General features: G+C 37.7%; 1 protein-coding gene across 1 annotated transcript; it reads right to left on the bottom strand.

Moving 5' to 3' along the window:
- Nucleotides 1-606: 606 nt before the first annotated feature.
- Nucleotides 607-19,617, bottom strand: LOC134665399 (integrin alpha-D-like). Its single transcript, XM_063522346.1, has 26 exons — nt 19,505-19,617; nt 18,779-18,934; nt 17,401-17,520; nt 17,019-17,083; nt 16,198-16,336; nt 15,397-15,573; nt 15,037-15,125; nt 14,379-14,431; nt 13,491-13,662; nt 12,570-12,693; nt 10,348-10,548; nt 9,846-9,943; nt 9,140-9,218; nt 8,858-9,000; nt 7,871-7,937; nt 7,661-7,796; nt 6,985-7,177; nt 6,289-6,455; nt 5,481-5,562; nt 5,025-5,108; nt 3,671-3,797; nt 3,003-3,084; nt 2,583-2,697; nt 2,085-2,156; nt 1,645-1,731; nt 607-1,175 (listed from the first exon to the last, which is right to left on the bottom strand). Exons 2-26 carry the CDS (start codon nt 18,927-18,929, stop codon nt 1,026-1,028), a joined length of 2,973 nt encoding a protein of 990 aa, XP_063378416.1. The 5' UTR covers nt 18,930-18,934; nt 19,505-19,617; the 3' UTR covers nt 607-1,025.
- Nucleotides 19,618-20,133: the final 516 nt, after the last annotated feature.

Raw genomic sequence — 20,133 nt, 5'->3', positions numbered from 1 at the left:
CAGGTTAGATCTTAAACATATCGTTATCGTATCTTGGTGATGTCTAAAAGATATCTAATAGATGTCTATTTTAAAATCCGAATCGGGCCCGCTATCATCTAGTTCTGTGACTAGGCAGCATGTGTTTGAAGGCTGAGGCTTGTATCCTGAAATCAGAATCTGGGCAAACTTGCGTGACCTCGCTCGGTGCAAGCAAAACAAACGTTGCAACAGAAACTCACTCGTGATTCGCTTCTGACAGTTGAAAAATCAAGATGATTTTAAGGTGAGTAACGATGTGCCGTGTGTGCTCCATGTTTTTTACATTAATTTATATAAGTCATATATAATAATATTCATTATGTATGACTTAATGCCTTATGGTATTCTCTACTATACAACCGACCACTGGGCAATTGGGCATACATACCTACATAAATTATGATAAAAAAGACAGTACTTAATTTATGTAAAATTGTATTTCAACATTTAATTAACGTTTATCTATTAATAAATATTATACTTTCTAAATATGTAAGCAACTAGGCATAAGTAAAAAGGAAAACTCCACAACCACATCCCCAACCCAAGTAGGTATAGTCCAAAAAAGCTCCAAATACTTATGGTCCCAACTATACGTAAATGTGGTAATAAAAATTTATTATTTTACTGGGTATTGGAAATAAAATTTATATCTACTTAAATTAAGGTAAGCAATATAGTAAATAAATGTGGTAATTCCTTGACAAAGTATTTTCATAAATGGAAGGAAAACCCACACAAAAGCAAACAGAATATTGGCAATTATTTACGCATTGAATTTGTAGACCATAGTTATAGTACAGTCACCTACAATGCTATGTTACTCTTGGAAACCCGCAAAAATATGTGACACGCTCTTATGACTCTACAAATAAGATCGTGGCAGATGTTTTTACGGCCTTCGTTGTGTAACATATTATTGCACGTGACTGTACCTACTGGACTCTATTAGTTGGGTGGGTGGTTTTACATACAAACAATAAGAAAACAGTCTAAGATATTTATTACACATGCGTAAACCCATCTTTGTCATCGAAATCCGGTTTTTTCGGACAGTCCTCCAACTTCACTGAGTCCGGATTCGCTGCTAAAGAGTTCAGCTGATCGGAGGACAAAGACTTCGCCAGCGGAGTTTCGTCCACGAACAAGTCCACCTGGAGATGAAAAAGGTATGTTTGATGATAGAATGGGGTTGGACTTGGGTTGGAAGGTCGAAGACTCCACTGTCCGCCCATCCGTCCGTCTGTCTGTCACCAGGCCGTAACTCATGAACCGTGATAGCTATAACAACAAATACTAAAAACAGAATAAAATATATACTTAAGTATGTGGGGCTCCCAAACAACAAACGTGTTTTTTATGCCGTTTTTTTCGTAATGGTACGGAACCCTCCGTGCTCGAGTCCGTCTCGCACTTGGCCGGTTTTTTTAGTTGTAGCATTTTACGAGTATAAAGTATGACTAAGTACAATTGCCTTCAGATATATCGGAGCGGCCAAGGCGATCACAAATATCTGAACACGCCTCTACTGTCAAGGCGTTAGAGTGCATGTCCAGATATTGTGAACACCTTGGCCGCTCCGATATATCTGATGGCGACTGTACAAATGAAATAAATAGATACCGTATCGAAGTCATGTTCTGGATCTGGGAGTGTTACTGCTGGATCAACTGCCTGTTGAGTTCGACTATCAGCTGATGTGCCGCTCCGCTGCAATAATAAATAATCTAAAGGGGCCCACTGATTAACAGTCCGTCGGACGGTATCGCCGGCCTGTCAGTTAGAACAAAATTTTGACAATCCCAAACCACTGACAGGCCGATACCGTCCGGCAGATTGTTAATCTACTCATATATTTAAGTAGTAGGTACTAACTTGATTTCCAGTAATTTTGGTTACATGTCTGACTGCTTAAATTTTGAACCTTGATTAAAAAAACTGTTAAATGACTCTTAATACGAGTTTATATTGTACCTACATCTCGAAAAATGTATCTTAATTTGGAGCCCCTACATCCATACCAAAAAAAATCTGGTAAATTAGACTGATCACAAACCACTCACCAAACTTTGTCTTCTCATTTCACTTTTCAACACTTCCAATTCTTCTTTCGTTTTCCTTTTAAAGAAGTTCAACTGGAAAGTAAATAAATAAAGTTTACCATTTTCCAATATAACCAAATGGCGGAAAATACAGTGGCTCAGAATTTTTCTCATGTATTTAATGGTAGGTATGGCATGCTTAAAGAAGGACAATCAGAGTGCAGCAGAGGTCGCTAAGCCAGGTGACCAACTCAGGCGTGACCGAGTTCAAATCTTCAGCTGGTCCAGAATACGAGTGAAGCTGAAGGGAACAGCGTGAAAATAGAACTATCACAAGCGATAATATCTTTAATCATATTGCACCACGCTGAGACTGACCGGACCAGTAATGCCTAAATTCAGCAATGTTTTGAAACCGTATTTCTGTGAAGTGTTTTCTAATAATAAGTGTTCCGTGAACAAAGTTTTGTGCGGAACATTAAAAACGGATGTATATTTTGTTTTTCCGGGGTGACTAACCTTGTAAAGTATAACGCCTATGATGAGCAGGAGAAGCAAGCCCACTAGGATAGCGATCAAAATGGTTCCTATCGGGCTCTTCGGCTTTTCTTCCAACGTTATTACTGTAGATATCCTAAAATGAAACATATCAATATCATTTCTCTCTTTATTAAACAATTTATAAAAGAAAACAATCAAAGAAACAGAAATGTGACAACAGTTATTTACGATACAAGTGCGGAAAAGAGGAAATCCGAAACTAGTGGCGATAAATTGCGAGAGTTGCGAATTACCTATTCGCACTGTATCGTACAACGTTTTACAGTACATATACGGCCTTTTAAACTTTTGACATACGCACGGAAAGTACTCTTTTCCGCACTAGTGCGGGAAAGTAGGACCATATGTACTGTAATATTATATTATTAGCTTACTTACGATTTAGCCTTGGTTTTGTCTGGCACTAATTGCAGCTTTAGTTTTGATATTATTTTTGTAGTACCCTTCTTTAGGAAGATCGCTAAAAATACAAAACATGTGCTTATTTAAAAAAATATTACATTTCGAAAGAAAAAATAATAATAATAAAGAAAGCAATTTTTAAAGCGAAAAAGAGCTTGTCTACCCTTAGAGCATTTTGTAACTGGAGACGCCTTGGCTGTTATGTTCTTTACAAAACTGTCTGCCGATTTTAGTGGGGGAGGGGCATAGGGGCAAGTCAAGTGTGGCTATTTGTACACGATTTGTACGTAACGGACATATCTGATAAATGTCAGTCCAAACAAAAGTTTGCACAATTGTGCCAGGTTTTCGGCAGAGCGGTAAGCTCTTAAAGGTGACTCCGTTTATTAGATGCTCTAAGTGTCTACCCTTAATAGACGGTCTTCTCCATATTGACCTTAATTCTATAAAGTAGAATTAATTTCTCTGTTTACACATACTGAGCTAGAGTTAGACCAAGAAAAGTCTGCAGTGATTTTGATAGTCCACGCAGTGCAAGTGTTATTTTAAACGGTCAAACATGATATGTATAATAATAACACTTGCACTGCGCGGGTTATCGATATTTCTGCAGACTTTTCTTAGTCTAACTCTACTTTACTTACCTAACTTATTTTTGACAATAGTTGAAGACACAATTATTGTCGTCGTAGAGTTCGATGCCAAGGGGATTGAACATTTCCAAATGTTCGCCATTTTCACCGAACATTTGTTTGGTTGGCCAACCCTTACCTGTGGGAAAGAGACAGGTACATTTAGCTACTGCAGTAGGTGTATTGTAAGGTCACTTCTTATCTCTATCGCACTCGAATAATTATTTTGCGGTCTCTCTCGCACAGGGGCACTGACCATCATGGGCGGGACAGCAATATAAATGGCGGGTCAATGTACGAAATTCTTTATGCTTAGCGTCCTTAATACTTTAACGAAGTAAGAAGTAACGTAGCGGTAAAGCAAGGAGCTTTAGGCAATTAGAATCAAGTTGTGATGGACAGATGGACAACATAAGGTACTGATCGGAAAGTTCTTTATGCCGTTTAGCACAGCTTTTATGTCTACCGTTCTCCAATTTTCCCTCAACTGCTCAAGGGTTAACTGGAAGAGATCCCTGAAAGGGATAAGTTCGCCTTTGTACTAATGATGTGTGTTCTTTCATGTTTTATGTTTCTTTTTGTACAATAAAGTATTTTACTACTACTACTACTAGTTCCTATAATTGCGAAATTTCCACGTGGATAAATTACGGAAATTATATTTTTTTTATAGGGATGAAAATTTTCCAGATCAAAAATGAAAGTTTCCTTCGATTTCTGAAAATTTCGAATTTTTCTATATTTTTGAAAACTTCACAACTTGCACTTTCGTAATAGGGTTCCGATTGCCACCATTTAAGGCATGTGTGCGTAGTAATATACAGATCCTTATGAGCGATGGCACACCGCTAGCGTGACGTGTGCGCGCACGGCTCCAACATTTTAGACCACGTGCACGTCTACGCACATGCAGCCGGTATGCTCTGGCCTTTAGATACTCAACACACCAAACTTATAGCAAAGATATATATAACTCCGTACAAGATAAATAAAGTCTAAGAAAAAAACGTGCCTCGGACGGCCAAGGAAAAGTCATTCTCGAATAGATGGCGCCATTACCTTTGGCCTATTCTCGGCTAGATGGCGTTAACGAGACCGTTTGGTATTTAATAATTTTAACACATATCAGTGAAAGAATGATATCAGTCACAAAGAATGGGTCAGTATGGAACAATAAAAATTAAGAATCATTTATCCGTAAACATATTTTGATTATTTTATACATTTTCTATTTTATTTTAAGTTTTAATCGTGTGTCGATAGATGGCAGTAAATGTACCGTGACTACAAAATTGACAATGACAGGACCCCTCTATACTATCTATTCTTTTTGCTTATAGAAACCTATTCATTATAATATTCTTACCATAGATTTTTCTATGTAAGTGTTGTCCATTCCATCTATCGTCAGGAACACCTTCTTCCATTGAAATGACTGATTGTTATAAATCTGGAAAAAAAATCTCGTATTTTGATCCAAAATAAAATAAAAGCTTTAACTGACAATTGCCAGCGCAAATTTCATGAGTTTCTTGACTATATCTCATATCCCTAATAAAATAATAAAGATACATTGAAAGAGTAGTAACATGCGTTAAATCTAAGACAATTTCGTGCTTCAAATTTGACAGGTAAACGAGATGGCGCTGTACAACTCCATACATTTTGCGGTAACACTGATTGTCAAAAGTTGACGTTTGACAATCCAGTGACCGCGAAACATATGGCGCAGTACAGCGCCATCTATTTTTATCGAACATCATCATCATTCCACGAAATCGCGGGTAGAAGCTAGTAGAAGATTAGAAAAACTTGAACTAACAGTATAGGTTTGTTCCACTGACAACTTATCTTCCATCGAATCGTCTAATTCTGCGTCGGAAATGACCCGATTTATAGTAGACCTGGAATAAAATACCGCTCATTATTAAAACACCTTTAAAACACAATATTCTGTATTAAAAATAAAATAAAATATCAAAATGGCCACGTGGGAAAAATTACTTTTAATATAAACATTAGAATAGAAAGGATCTTAGGCAATGAAATGTAACAATAAAGTCAGGCAAAACCGGAAAGAAAATTTCGGTAAGTGAGTATGCTGTGGGTTACTTTTGGACGGTTTGTTATTCTTACATATGAAGTATAATTAGGAGAGTTGAGTTTGAGTGAACTCAAATCGGGGAGTTGGCAGACCCCGCCGGCGATGGCGGGATGAACTAGACTCCTTTTTAAAGGACCACTCCTTTAAAAAGGAGTCTAGGAGACAGGAGAGGAAAGAGATCTCTGGAGAAATTGGGGGGAGGCCTTTGCCCAGCAGTGGGACACGTAAGGCTCCAAATAATAATAATCATAATAATAATTAGGAGAAACAAACAAATAAATAAGAGTCAAATAAGTATAGTGTAGTGTAGTTGTGTCGTAATTTTCTCGAGTGAGAACATTTCCCAAAGTAAACAGAGAACGTTCTCGAGAATAGTATATAAATAAACAAACGTTTGCTAATTTGTGTCATTTCCATGATAGGTACTTTAAAAAAATAGAGTACATTTCGCATATACATTTATAGAATTTTTTCAACTAATAAAATTCAAAAATCCTTTGCTATATTGTGTAACAAAGGCACTCACCCGTGAATAACAACGTTTTCGAGCACATTTTCAAAATCGTAGTTCAGCGTGAGAGAGGAATGCACGGCGTCTGGTTTGTTACATTCCTTGCGCACTTCCACGTCGATTGTGAGTCCCTTCTCTTCGATATTCAAGGTATTTGTCTGCAGCTGAACGTCTATAGTTTTCTATAACAGATCAATACAGAATAGGTACATTTCTGTAAGTAATTATTTGCTATACTAGTGAGCCATGGGGCTTCGCACGGGTTATAAACGAAAACTTAACAAATTACACACGTAAACAAGAATCATTCTATTGATAATTTGATAGGTGAATACCGCACGAAAATCCGTTCAGGATTTTTTTGAGTTTATCGCGACAATACAATGCCTGTATGTAGGCAGACGCGGCGGGTGACTTTTTTATAAGATGTAATAAATACCTTACTGCTCACTACAACTATGTACCTACAAAGTGAGCTATAGTTATGTCATAAATTGAATCGTTATAAAATTGGGTAATTATCGTACGTGATTACAAAAAATCACGAAAACGGTTGAAAAATAAAAGCTGTGTTGATGAACAGCAGGATGTTCAAAAGCATTTTTGCCCAAGTTGAAACGCAGACGTACACGCTCGGTCAATGATGACTATTGATGACTTACTATTGATGATTGACTTGGTTCCAGACTAAAATATCAAATGGTTACTTACATTGGTGCCAGTACGGAAAGGCGCCGGCAATTCACACTTATACGCTCCCATCTCCTTGGCGCACGGCAGGGTGTGCACGAGCGTGCCGCTCACGCGCACATTCGCGCACGCGCCACATCCCATCGTGCCATTGTTGCTCACTATCACCGCCACTGTCTCTATGTCAGACGAACCGACGATGTATTGATGGCTTCTGAAATGGTAAGGTAAAAGATTGAGCGATTGTCATTTGTCATACCACCTGTTCTTACTCTCTCTTTTCCTCTTTCACTTATTCTTGATGACCCTCGCTTTTTATCGTTCATGATGCAAAGGTATGTTCATTGTGGCAACGCGGCGAGCGTTAATTCTATTAAGGACACATAGACCTTCTTAAATGTTTTAGCTAATACATTGTTTTGAAATGCAGTAGTATCATAATCATAACTGACTACCCCACTGCAAAAAAAGGATTAGGTATAATTAGGTTGAAGAATAATAAGGTTGCCTTTCCACTGTCGCGGAGATGAGGAAGATGTGCGGGAATGGACGAATAGCATTGATTGGTTGTAATACTTGTAATCTACTTATTTTCTCCGCTCCGCTACATTACAACCAATGCTATTGGTTGATTCCCGTACGTCTTTTGTCTCAGCTCATCTCCGCCTCGGTAAAAAGGCAGCCTAAATAAACGTACCTGCTACTTTTTCCAGACCAAAACAGTTCCACATAGTATTCAGGCTTACAGGGCACCCCGCCGCAGTTGCACTGCGGTTGCGTCTCTTTCGTCAAGCTACTCTGTGGGCTTATTGTCACCCAAGTGTTTTTGAACTCTAGAATGTGGAAATAAACTTTAAACGAATTATTTCAATATAAATAACTTATAATAGTCATAAATTAGGCATACCTTTCACAGTTTCAATGTCCTCCATCAAAGAGACTGTTGTGTTGACCTTACAGGAGAAACAGCTCGTCTAGAAACAAAAATAGAGGCGCCATCTAGGCGACATGAATAATACTAACACGTCCGTCGCGATTCACTGGGCAAGTTTCAATGTGGAGTGTCCTGTAGTACAAGATTTTTGATATTCCGCTAGATGAAGCTAAATGCCAAGTTTTTAACACCGCACAGAGATGGCGCTTCGTGTGAAGTTGCATAAAATTTACACACCTTAGGCCCACTTGCACCATTCCACTAACCCGGGGTTAACCGGTTAAACTAGGTGTTGCCATGGTTAGCCATACATTTTGACACTAGGTTAATAGTTTAACCGCTCAACCCCGGGTTAGTGGAATGGTGCAAGTGGGCCTTAGGCCCACTTGTACCACTCTACTAACCCGAGGTTAACGGGTTATGCCTGGAGTTACCATGGTTACCAGTACAATTTGACACTAAGTTAACGGTTTAACCGCTTAACCCCGGGCAAGTGGCCCTAAGGCCCACTTGCACCATCCCAATAACCCGGGGTAAACCGGTTAAACCTGGAGTTACCATGGTTACCAGTACAATTTGACACTGGGTTAACGGTTTAACCGATTAACCCCAGGTTTGTGGGATGGTGCAAGTAACGCTTCATTAATTAACACAGACAAAAAGGTCGTGTACAGATGTAGTGCATAATAATTATTTTCCATCGTATTTTCACGGAAACGTCACGTTCGTACTTGCTATTTCAGACAGTCTCGGTACAAACAGTAGGTACTGACGTTGACTGAAGTAGCATGACGCATGACAAATACGAACGTTTCCGAGAAAATACGATGGAAAACAATTATGCACTACGTCTGTAAAAACATTTTTGGAACATTAGTTTGTAAACAAATTTGTAAACTCAACCGTACAAAAAAACAAATCTAATAATATCGAATAAAATAAAGCATACAATTTACTCACAATAAGGTAGTCCCGACAATATCGGTGCATAGTCCCATTAATATCTGTAGGCTTGTCTGTTAAAACTATCTCATATGTTCTATCCTTGTTGTCGCTTTTAAAAGTAGCCTTGTCGCCAGTCAACTCATTCTTAACCAATAACCCTGTAAACAGTTTATTGTTATAATATAATTAATACTTATCTACTTACTACAAAAGCTAGGAAATTTAAATATCTATGGTAAAATGAAAAGATGTGGCGAAATTTAAATTATTTAAACTCAGATTCGCATAAAAACTTACGCGTTGTAATTTCTTTGGGTTCTTTAGGCTTCTCAATGGTGACACACGAAACAAAGCCAAATTCAGTGTTAGTCTTTGTCTGAAACATTTCAAAATTACATTACCTTTACACACTTTGCCATAAAAAAATGGATATTAGATTTAGGGTACCTAGTTATTTTAATTGCACGTATGTACATACTATCTACGAATAGATATAAATAAAATTGAAAGATTATTAAATTAATTCAATAGGGGGTATTTCTGCAATGTTCTGCCGCCAGAGTGCAGCACTAAGCTAGCTAGTAAACCATAGAGTAACTTATACATACTGTACCATAAACTGTTTTTGACAAGTATTCATAGACAATAAAATCTGACATTGATGCATCAAGGCGGTTTGTTAACACGGATCTACCGGGAAAAGCTAAAAACGAAATTTAGTTATCTGTCTCTTTATCGCTTGAATATGCAAGAGTGATAAAGAGGTTAGATAACGAAATTTCGATTTTCTTGTTTCGCGGTAGACCCCTAGATTGGAGACCCCGCGAGGGATTGTGGTAGTGGCGTCCCCTACGCAGAGTTTCGCGTAATATTCTCCCTATTGACTCATCTCCGGCTGTAGCTAACTAACTAACAAAATACGAGTAGTTATGTGTTATTAGACAACTGCCACAGATACGCTTGTAGACGCGGGTCAAAAATGGTCTTACTTTGACATACATACCGCGTAGTCTGTGAATTCAGAGGTAACATTGACTGTGATAGCACGGATTCCCCTATACATTGTAACGGTCGATTCCTCCGGGGCACCAACTGCAAGTTCTGCGTAAACAAATATAAATATGAATAGATACTATAGATAGTAGGTAAATACATATACATATACAAGTAAAGTATTTTTTTTAAACCTAAGTAACCAATTGAATGTTTTAGCCAGAACAAAGTTTTAATTAATTTTAAGCCTTTCGTAATTCATGCACTATTCTACTTTCTTAGCCGATAGTATGGTTATCACGCTATGTAGCGAAAATGCGCTAGTACTTCTACGTTGCAACAATTTAAACATTTTCATCATCGTCTCTCAATCTTATCAAGTGCGAGCGAGATACCATATGTTACGACTCAGAAGTTTTCATCAGCGCCAGCGATCATATCATTTCAATATTACCTTAACAAATTTTAAAATCAGAATACCGCACCTGGTTGTGAAGTAGGTAGGTACGTACCATCGCTCCCATTGTCATTATAATCAGCGACCGGCTGCAGACTGAACCCAAAAGACTGGCTCTTCTCAATCCTCTGTGTCCTGGCCAGTTCTAACACTAATATCGTGCCTCGTTTGTTCTTGATGGTCTCATGTATGGCGTAGCCACAGATAATGTATAACACGCCTCCTGACTTCTCGAATGGCGCGCTGACAATTATTTCTGAAAGATATTTTTGGTGTGATTAAGTTCTATCGTTCAGCGGGCTCTAATAAACTCTCTCATAAACTTTTAATAGCTTTTAACAAAGCTTTATCACACTGGCGATTTGCGGTAGAGTTAAAAGTGAGGCGAGCGATGTGTGTAAACGAAATGTGTCCATACAATTTTGCACATCTCTATACAGAGCACGACTTCCTAACATAAAATACAGACCTGTGAAAAAATATAGACTCAAACATATTTTTTACTGTTTCCAGTGTTTTACTCCACAAATGTCTCTAACATGTAACAAATGTATAACGTAAAATGGGCGCGATTGATTTGTGTGCACAGTTTTTTTCCATGCGACCTTGACGCCGGAGCGTCGCTCAATTTTGTCTCGAGCGGGATGAATAGAACTGTGAAAATTTATAAACTCAGTCGCATGCAAGACCTTTTAAATGCAAGACGTGTTTTGTGTATCGTTGTTTTCGGAAGCTAAAATCAAGACGTATAATTTAATATTATTGGTCTATCTGTCCAGTTTCTTTTTGTGATTTAATATGCCGCGTGGTGTGACATTGAGTTCAATCGAAAAACAACGAATTATTGACTTGAGAAGCTGCGGCAAAACACAAAGAGAAATAGCGGAAACTATTGGTAGATCTCAAAGTGTTGTAAAAAATTTTTTAAAGTTGGGAATCGAAAATTATGGCAAAAAGAAGCGTTCAGGACGTCCTTGTCGATTTTCCTCCCCCGTAAAACGCGCCGTTTTAAGAGAATTATCGGCTACCGGGGCATCATCATCTTCACTGGTGCACAGATATAATTTGAATTGTGATCCAAGCTTAGTAAGGAAGTGGGCAGCTGAATCGAAACACTTTAAATATCAAAAATGTCTTAGTAAACCAGTCTTGAAAATGCAACATAAAATGAATCGACTTAAGTTCGCAGAAAAATATGTAACAAAAGGTGACTTTTGGCAACATATTTAGTGATGAGAAAAAATTCAATCTTGATGGTCCCGATGGATGTAAGTATTATTGGCATGATTTGAGGTTTGATAAAAAAATTATGTCTCGACGAGTTAAAGGAGGAGGTTCAGTCATGGTCTGGGCCGGTATATGTGCGTACCTAAAAACAGAATAACCATTTATTGATGGACGTATGAATGCTGTTCGTTATCAAGCAATGTTATATGATTACCTTCTACCCTTCATTACGCTGACTGAAGACGAAAACATAATTTTTCAACAGGACAATGCACCCACCCATGTAGCTGCAACTACAAAACAGTGGTTTCAGGATTTCGGTATACAGGTATTAGAATGGCCAGCACTTAGTCCAGACTTAAATCCGATGGAGAACGTCTGGGGGATATTAGCAAGGAAGGTGTATGATCAGGAAAAGCCAATAATAAAAAATGTTGACGAACTCAAACAAAGATTGCGATCAACATGGGCTGAAATTTCAACTAATACACTTAAAGAGTTGATTGATAGCATGCCTAAAAGATTAATAGAAGTTATAAAAAATAAGGGTACTTGGACGAAATATTGAATCAACAAGAAGTAAATTATAAGACTGAGTTTATAATTTTTCACAGTATAAATAACTTATATGGTAACTGTTTGACATTTTTATCTTTATTACATAAACAATAAAAACCAATAACTACATATTGACACTTTTATTTCAGTGAACTATTTACCTACGTTAACTATTTTCAGAAATATCCTACTGGTTTTAAACGAAACCTTTAAATGAGTATGAGTCTATATTTTTTCACAGGTCTGTATACACCAGGCCAAAGACCTCTTTTACCAGGCGAGAATTGAGACACCAGCGCGCTGATTTCCCACATTGGTCTCCGGGCATGACATTCTCCTGCCAGCTATGCGGTCGCGGACTTACTTATAGTCCTTTGCATAAATGCCTCTTATGGACGCTGCTTAATCCATCAATTCCATCATGTTTTAAAGGTTAAAGGCCAATGAACAAATGAGTGTACAAAGCAAAGGAGAAAGAGACAGTTAATTTACCTGGATAAGAGTCGCCGTTGACATCGTTAGTGGACAAAGTCGTCCCGAACCGTGAGCCACTCTTTACCCCCCATATTGTCAGTATCAAATCCATCTCGACTGTTTCATTATCGAAGGGATTAATCTGAAACCAAAACAATAATGTGAATCGATGATTGATATTAAGTGTCAGATAGCTGTGGGGACCGATAAATCGATCAAGATCGTAGGTAATCCTCATGGCTCCTCTACACGATGGGCCAACGCCGGCCACTCCAAGGGACGCATTTATGCGTTAGAGGGAGCAAGTCATATTGCTATCTCATTCTACCGCATAGCTGCGTCCCTTGGAGTGGCCGGCGTTGGCCCATCGTGTAGAGGAGCCATCACACTAGCGTCGGCGTGTAGTCAACTCTATGCCAACAGCTCGACGCAACGTTGGCGCAACTGCGCAACGACTTCATTTGCTGACTAGACCGACGCTCAAAAGACATTAGTGTAGGGTCTGCCTAAGAGTGACATTCCATTTCCAACTGCAGCTGCAATACTGTTCATTTTACTATGGAAACGCGTCGCTGTCATTGTCAATTTCCATAGTAAAATGAACAGTATTGCAGCTGCAGTTGGAAATGGAATGTCACTCTTAAGGTGACAGTCCATTGCACTACCGTTCATTTTACTATGCAAATTGACAATAACACCGACGCGTTCAGTACCAGTAGTGTAGCTTCGGTTAGAAATGGAATGTTACCCTTAGGGCCACTTGCATCATCCCACTAACGCGGAGTTAAGCGGTTAAACCGTTAATTCAATGTCAAATTGTACTGGTAACCATGGTAACTCCAGGTTTAACCGATTAACCCCGGGTTAGTGGAATGGTGCAATTTAAGTGGGCCTTAGAGGGATTAAAAAGAGCCTCAATTGAGTATAGTTTGTACTGACCGATTTAGAATAAATATGCGTCGCGCCGGTGTCGTAGTCGACGGCCCAGCGGTGCTGCGCTGGCGCGCCGACGATCAGGTCGGGGTGACCGTCGCGAGTAACATCAGCGCTGGAAAGCGCTGCGCCAAACATGCTGCCTACGCTTTCAGTCTTGTCGTTCAGTCTGCGAGGGCTAGATGAAAAGATAAGTTTCAAATCAAATAAATAGGAGTTAAATATAATCACAGAGAAGATGGCCGATGGGGTCGAAAAGTGCTCGAGTGGAGACCACGGACTAGCAAGCGCAGCGTAGGACGTCCACCCACAAGATGGACGGACGACCTTGTTAAGGCCGCCGGAACACGCTGGATGCGGGTCGCTTCCATCCGGTACGAATGAAGGTCCAAGGGGGAGGCCTATGTTCAGCAGTGGACGTCTTATGGCTGAGATGATGATGATGATGATGAATATGTAAATATTGGAAATCAGATACCCACTGGGAGCGTAGGTTCGGATCCTACCGACTGCGCCAAATGATATCATGTAAAGGGCGGTATAAAGAAACACGATGTGACTTTAATGGCTGTTTGTTCTAAACTAAAACATGGTCAAGTGCGAGCGGCATACCCATATATTTATATCTATAACTTGTTAGTTATGACTACCTACATGTAGTATGTGAGTATGTCTAGGAGGTCTTAGGTCACGTCTCGACTGGACAACTCCATTGCGCATCGTGTGACCGCATCTTCAAAGTTTGGTTTTGCGAGCCACATTAAAGGCATTACATAATCCGGATAAGAATCGTTGATGGAGTCGCCATTGCCGGATACGGCAAGAAAGAGAGAGAGAGTATGTGAGTGTTTTTAAGGTATTCTTAATTAAAACATATAAAATATAAGTACCGACCAATCTAATCCTGGAGCAAAAGCATGTAGAACATCATTGGAGAAGAAATCAATCTGAAATATAAAAAAGTATTCGACACAGTGTTTACAAAATATACAACGCGGAAATAAAAATAGTTTTGATTAAAAATATTATCAAATTTGCTTTTCCTCATACTGCGGTCTGGGTATGATTACATGGAAATAAATAACTATAGTTAGATCAAGCTAACTGTGCATGTAAATTTCAATGAAAAAGTGTAACAATGTCATGATTCATGTAATTTTTTTTATGAAATTACGACTCAATTTGGTCTATTGAATTTAGTGCAAAGTAATAACTGACAATATACAAGTATGAGTAATGTAATGTAGGTGTATATGTTTCGGGGGAACATCAGGAGCAGTGCAAGCATACATATATTTATATAGTCTATGTTTCGAAGCTTACTCGAAGGGTAAGCAGCAAATGCTTGCAACGCTCATCCGAAACAGTTAAGGCATCTCGTATAGTGGGAAAGGTGGTTCATAAAAATATGATTTTTAATTTATGTTTGGTTATCAAATAATTATAAAAGCAACGTATTAAAATTAAGTACCTAATTATTCTTATCTTATAGTTATAAATGTTATAATTATGATCGGTTAATTTTGTGTAAAATAAATGTTGTAATACTTACATAGCCTTTCTCCATTCCTATAGAGTTAACGCTAAAAGCGTAGCATGTTTTATTTTTAGAAAAATAATCTCCAAATGTTATAGCTTGACCTGTAATTGAATTAAAAGTTATGTGTCATAGCGACGTCAAAAATATGTTAGCACTATTTATCCTTGTGGGGCATTGGGGGTACAACAGCTTTTGTATATCAAAAACAGTATTTTTATTATTAGCTTGAAATAACTTTTTATGAAACTATAAACACGACCACTTGGAACTTTTAATAGTGAAATGAAAAAGTTTGAATCCCAAACAAAAGTATGAGAGGTTCCGTATGTTTCCATGTGGAAATTCAACACAATACAAAAAATACTGACTTACCGTATGTCGTCGCCAGGCTTAATTCTTGAGGTTTAAAACATTCAGAGTAATTCTCTGCTTTTAACGTCTGGCTGCACAACGCAGCCTTATTCTCAAACAGTTGGGATATTATGACTCTATCGTTGTCATCCACTAATGTGCTCCATCCGGCTCCTCCTTCTACCCATAGAGCTGAAACTGTAGCAAGATATTGTAGCAAGAGGTATTCACAGCAGCAATAAACGAGAAGCTAATATTATACAAAGTCCACAAAGTTCAATATAAACTATTTTAGATAGATAGATTGATAGATAGATAGAATACTCTTTATTGGCACACCTCAGTAAAAAGATACAAAACAAAAGTACAATTGATTATTTTCTTGTATTCCGCCTGACAAAAATTATATTTACAAGTTTTTTAGCGAAATCTCTTTCATAAATAATATGTGGCATTTTTAGCAATGTCTACTTTTTTTACTTGTGGATAAATAGGGTACTCCTTATCTTATACACAATTCAGTAGAAGACACAGCTTCAGCAAAATAATTAGATGTTGCTGACTTTGCGTCTTTTTTCATATTTTTTTAATGAGGGTGCCATGGGGATAAGTGACATGTACAGCTCACAGAACCACTAAAGCAGGCCACTGACGAGCCTTCCAAATGGATACCGTTACAATGGATTCATCCAAATGGACGGCATCCTAATATTAATCATTTTTACATTCACGGACCGATTTTGGATTGCAGCCACGCTATTTGGACTGTTGGAAGGCTCGTCAGTGGCCACCTTAATAATACGTATATAATGTTTCACTTACTACTTATATTGGAGTTGAGAGACCATGGTTTCGGAGTTTTAACAATATTATCGTAAATGAAGCAGGCACCGAACGCCGCGCTAGTTTTTGTATGTAGATCGATATTACCAAAATATGCGGTCCTTAGCGGTGCACATACCTGGAAAGGTCGATGGAGGAGATTAAAATTAAAAAAATCAAAAAGCTGCACTCCTTAACCCTTTGACGCGACGCCTATCGCGTGCGTTGCTTAATTGTGAACCTTGTTTGAGTGCCCGAAAGTCTATCAAAGGGTTAAAATTATAAAGCCACTACAATAGCGAATTTGGAGTCTTATCACAACAATTATAATATAATTGCTTTAAGTATTACATGCTCAAGATTCTTGTGGGATAAAAATAAACAGTCCCCCAATATCGTACATAAGGACAAATGAGTACATGCGTGAGAGCACCAATCACCAAGACTATCGTGAAGGTCGTGTTAAAACCACAACAAATTGTGGGTGCAGACTCCTGGGGCCAAATTCGACACGTACAACTGTCAGATTTCGCATCCACGTCAAATCAACAGTTGATTTTATTGCATAAGTACTGAGTGTTGATTTCATCAACGGTGGATAATATCATTTGGTACAACCAAAACTCAACTCTAAATTAAGGGTGGTTCGGTTTGGTTTGCTTGTCACCCTAACTGTGGATTGTTAATGTCAAATTTTGATATTGTACGTATTCGAGAACTTATGATTTTTCCCACATCAAGGGGAGATCAACACGATACGTCAAACGTCGCTTGTCGAATAGGGGTCCAGGGTTTGTATGTAAAGAAAAAACAAAACATACCACAAAACCATTTTTCTTCGCGGCTATTGAGGCACCCAAGTAAAAATGCTGATCTGGATTCACAGCTGAAAACCCAAATTAAATTTTAGCAGACTAGTAACATCGAAAAAATTAAATAATTAAAAAAATGTAATAACAATAAGCTACTTTAACTACAGTCTTACGTTTTGTATGTAAAACTTATACTCGCTAAAATTTTACTCGCATATTTTTTTTTGTGTTACAACTTCTAGCAACGAACACTACTACACTAGATATATGTTATTTGAATGCTTGTAAGTATCCAGTTTTATGTAATTTTATTTTAGAATATCGTTTTAAAATCAGCGTACCTTCGAATGTATGGTATTTAGGTTTGTGTAACTCTTAAATACCTACTCACTTCTGTTCGATATCCCTTTAAAGTCAATGAATACAGGTTCATTGCATTTCTTATTCTTGATTTCCTTTACAGAGCAATGATACACTTTCCCGTCTGTATTGTAGAGTGGCGCGCCGATAACTGTACAAAACAAAATTTCAAACATATTAGTAAAGACAGGCGTGGCTGACTCCGCGATTTCGTCGCGTCGCTACAAGTACATATGCGGTCATATGCGGCCCACACCAATGTTGGTGTCTAGCAGTAGCAGTTGCCGCGCACCGCTACGGAACGTACGCATGCTCGCGCTTGCGCTTGTATCTCTCGTAAAAGACCCGTTTTGTTAGAGAGTGAACCTTCTCTGTACCTATAGTTCGTTTTTTTTAGCATTAGAAAGAACTTCAAAGAAGGTAAGCGATCTTGGCATGTCTTTTAATTAAAAAACGCTTTATAAAAATCAATAACTATTACTTATGAAAGCAGAAGAATATAAATTATCGTATTAGATTCGTAATTGTTACATATTTGCCGTAATTTATTTTTAAAATGTGTTTTTCAATTAAAAGACACATCAAGATTGTTTACCTAATTTCTAATGCTAAAAAAAAACGAAGTATAGTACTAGTATTACTTACTAGCGACCCGCGCCGGTATCACACGAGTTAACAAATTATACAGCTATACCTTCCTCGAGAATCACTTTATTGATAGATGAAAATCCATTCAGTGGTTTCCGAGTTTATCATGAACATAGAAACACACAAACAGACAGACGCGGCGGGGGACTTTGTAAGGTATTAGTGATGTAGACAATTTCCTTTAAAAGTCAACGGTGTTAGCACTGTTAGCAGTATCTTAAAGTTTATGGACAAAAATATTTTCCCTATTACTCATACATTAGCTATGTTAAAAACAACGTGATGCTGACCCCCAATATCCCCAGTGACTTTTATGTATTTTTAAAACTGGCAGCAAGCATGAGTCACTAAATATAAAACATGTTAACTAATTTTTTAAGACTGCACCGACCGTCAGTGACGCCCTCATTGGGGGAATTGTGTCTTCTAATAAAATGTAATAAATCAATGTTCTAATAAATCAGTATATGTATAACTATTGTTGTCCTATTGATGCTCCAACTGAATGTGTGGCAACCACCAAAAATGTGGCAACCATTTTCTACAGTTTAGTTGATATAACTAATAATAAGCAACGTAATCGTATGATATATGATACAAATTATAATGAAAACATGATTTACTGCTATTTAGGCGAAGTTATGTACCATAGGCGAATTTAGGACACGTAGTTTTACTAACCCTTATTTTCATTAATCTGAGACATTGATAATAACGAACTTTCCTTATAATAGTTACTAATAATTTTGATTAAAACTAACCTAGTCTCGCATCATCCCTTTGATATCCCAAGCTGAATCCATAAGCACTGTTTATTTTATCATCCTTCAGATCAACCGCAGAAAGCTCGTGATAAAATAGTGCTGCCGCCAAATTCGCAGACAACAGCAGGGCACACGCTGACCGAAACATGGTCTCTGAAAACGAAATAAGTATTCGGGTGAGGCCCTTTATTAAAAATTTAAGTTTTGTTATCTGCCTCTCTTTCTTTCTTTCTTATACGTCAGATAGAACATCAGGTAACGAAAGTTCGATGTACGTTTTTTGCGGTAGGCCGTCTGAATTGCCTGCCTCTTAAGTACTTAATTAGTGATATTATGACTGGGAAATATAAAATGACGTCACCAAATAAACGAACCTTCCAAACTAAAAAAAATACCAAATATTCCTTGCGTCATAATAGTTATTTACGATACAAGTGCGGAAAAGAGGAAATTCGAAACGAGTGGCCATAAATTAAAACACGACCGAAGAGAGTGTTTTAAATCGACACGAGTTGTGAATTATCTATTCGCACGTGTATCGTACAACGTTTTACAGTACATGGCCTTTTAAACTTTTGACGTCGCACGAAAAGCACGCTAGTGCGGAAAATAGGACCATATGTACTGTAAAAAGTTTATCCTATTCTTTATCAGTTTACTACACCATAAACGCGTAATCTGTTACACTATTGTATAGCAAAAAAATATTAAAATGTTACTTACCCACTGTCTACTAAGTTAACAACACTAACAACTTAAAAACCACAGTAACCTGTGCATGGTCGGAACGGAATATAGATTTAACTCTGTTTTAGATATTCCCAATACGAGGAAAGAATTACCACAATAGGTACATGAGATGAGAACATGAGTAAATATTCATGAATCATGACAAGGACAATAAGCTGAAATAATGAGTTTAATGGCCAATAACGTAATTTGAACTTTTAAAATCTCAGCGTCTTTGGAAACTAATCACCAAACATCGTAGATGTTAAAGCATTTTTGGTGCACCGGAGTGGTGTTAACGGAATTGTTATAGATAATTCCAACTGACATGGCAAATTAAGGTTAGTATTAACGTAATTAACGCTAATAATTAAATAGGGTTGAAATTATTTATACCAATTCCGTTAACACCACTCCGCTGTACGGAAAATGCTACCTATAAAATGTACGATGTCTGCTAATCACATTATTTCGGTTTGGTTTTTAAGTTCCTACTCGTAGCTAGAGGTAGACACTCTTGGCTTGGCCCAATCAGTTTAAAATACCAATGTAATTTAATATTGATTTGACATAACTCGTAGTGCATCTTGCTTGTTCTTAAAGAGATAATTATTTGTTTTTTT

The sequence above is a fragment of the Cydia fagiglandana genome, chromosome 6 (genome assembly GCF_963556715.1).
Source record: "Cydia fagiglandana chromosome 6, ilCydFagi1.1, whole genome shotgun sequence".
NCBI classification, from domain to species: domain Eukaryota; kingdom Metazoa; phylum Arthropoda; class Insecta; order Lepidoptera; family Tortricidae; genus Cydia; species Cydia fagiglandana.
Note: the sequence above shows the minus strand (reverse complement) of the source record. Positions and strands in the feature narration are given on the sequence as shown.

Coding starts and splice junctions, on each gene's coding strand:
- LOC134665399 (XM_063522346.1), bottom strand. CDS start 18,929: ATGTTTCGGTCAGCGTGTGCCCTGCTGTTGTCTGCGAATTTGGCGGCA. Junction 9,944..10,347: donor TAATGACAATGGGAGCGATG/GTACGTACCTAC, acceptor TTGTTTACGCAG/AACTTGCAGTTGGTGCCCCG. Junction 9,219..9,845: donor CTGAATTCACAGACTACGCG/GTATGTATGTCA, acceptor GAAATGTTTCAG/ACAAAGACTAACACTGAATT.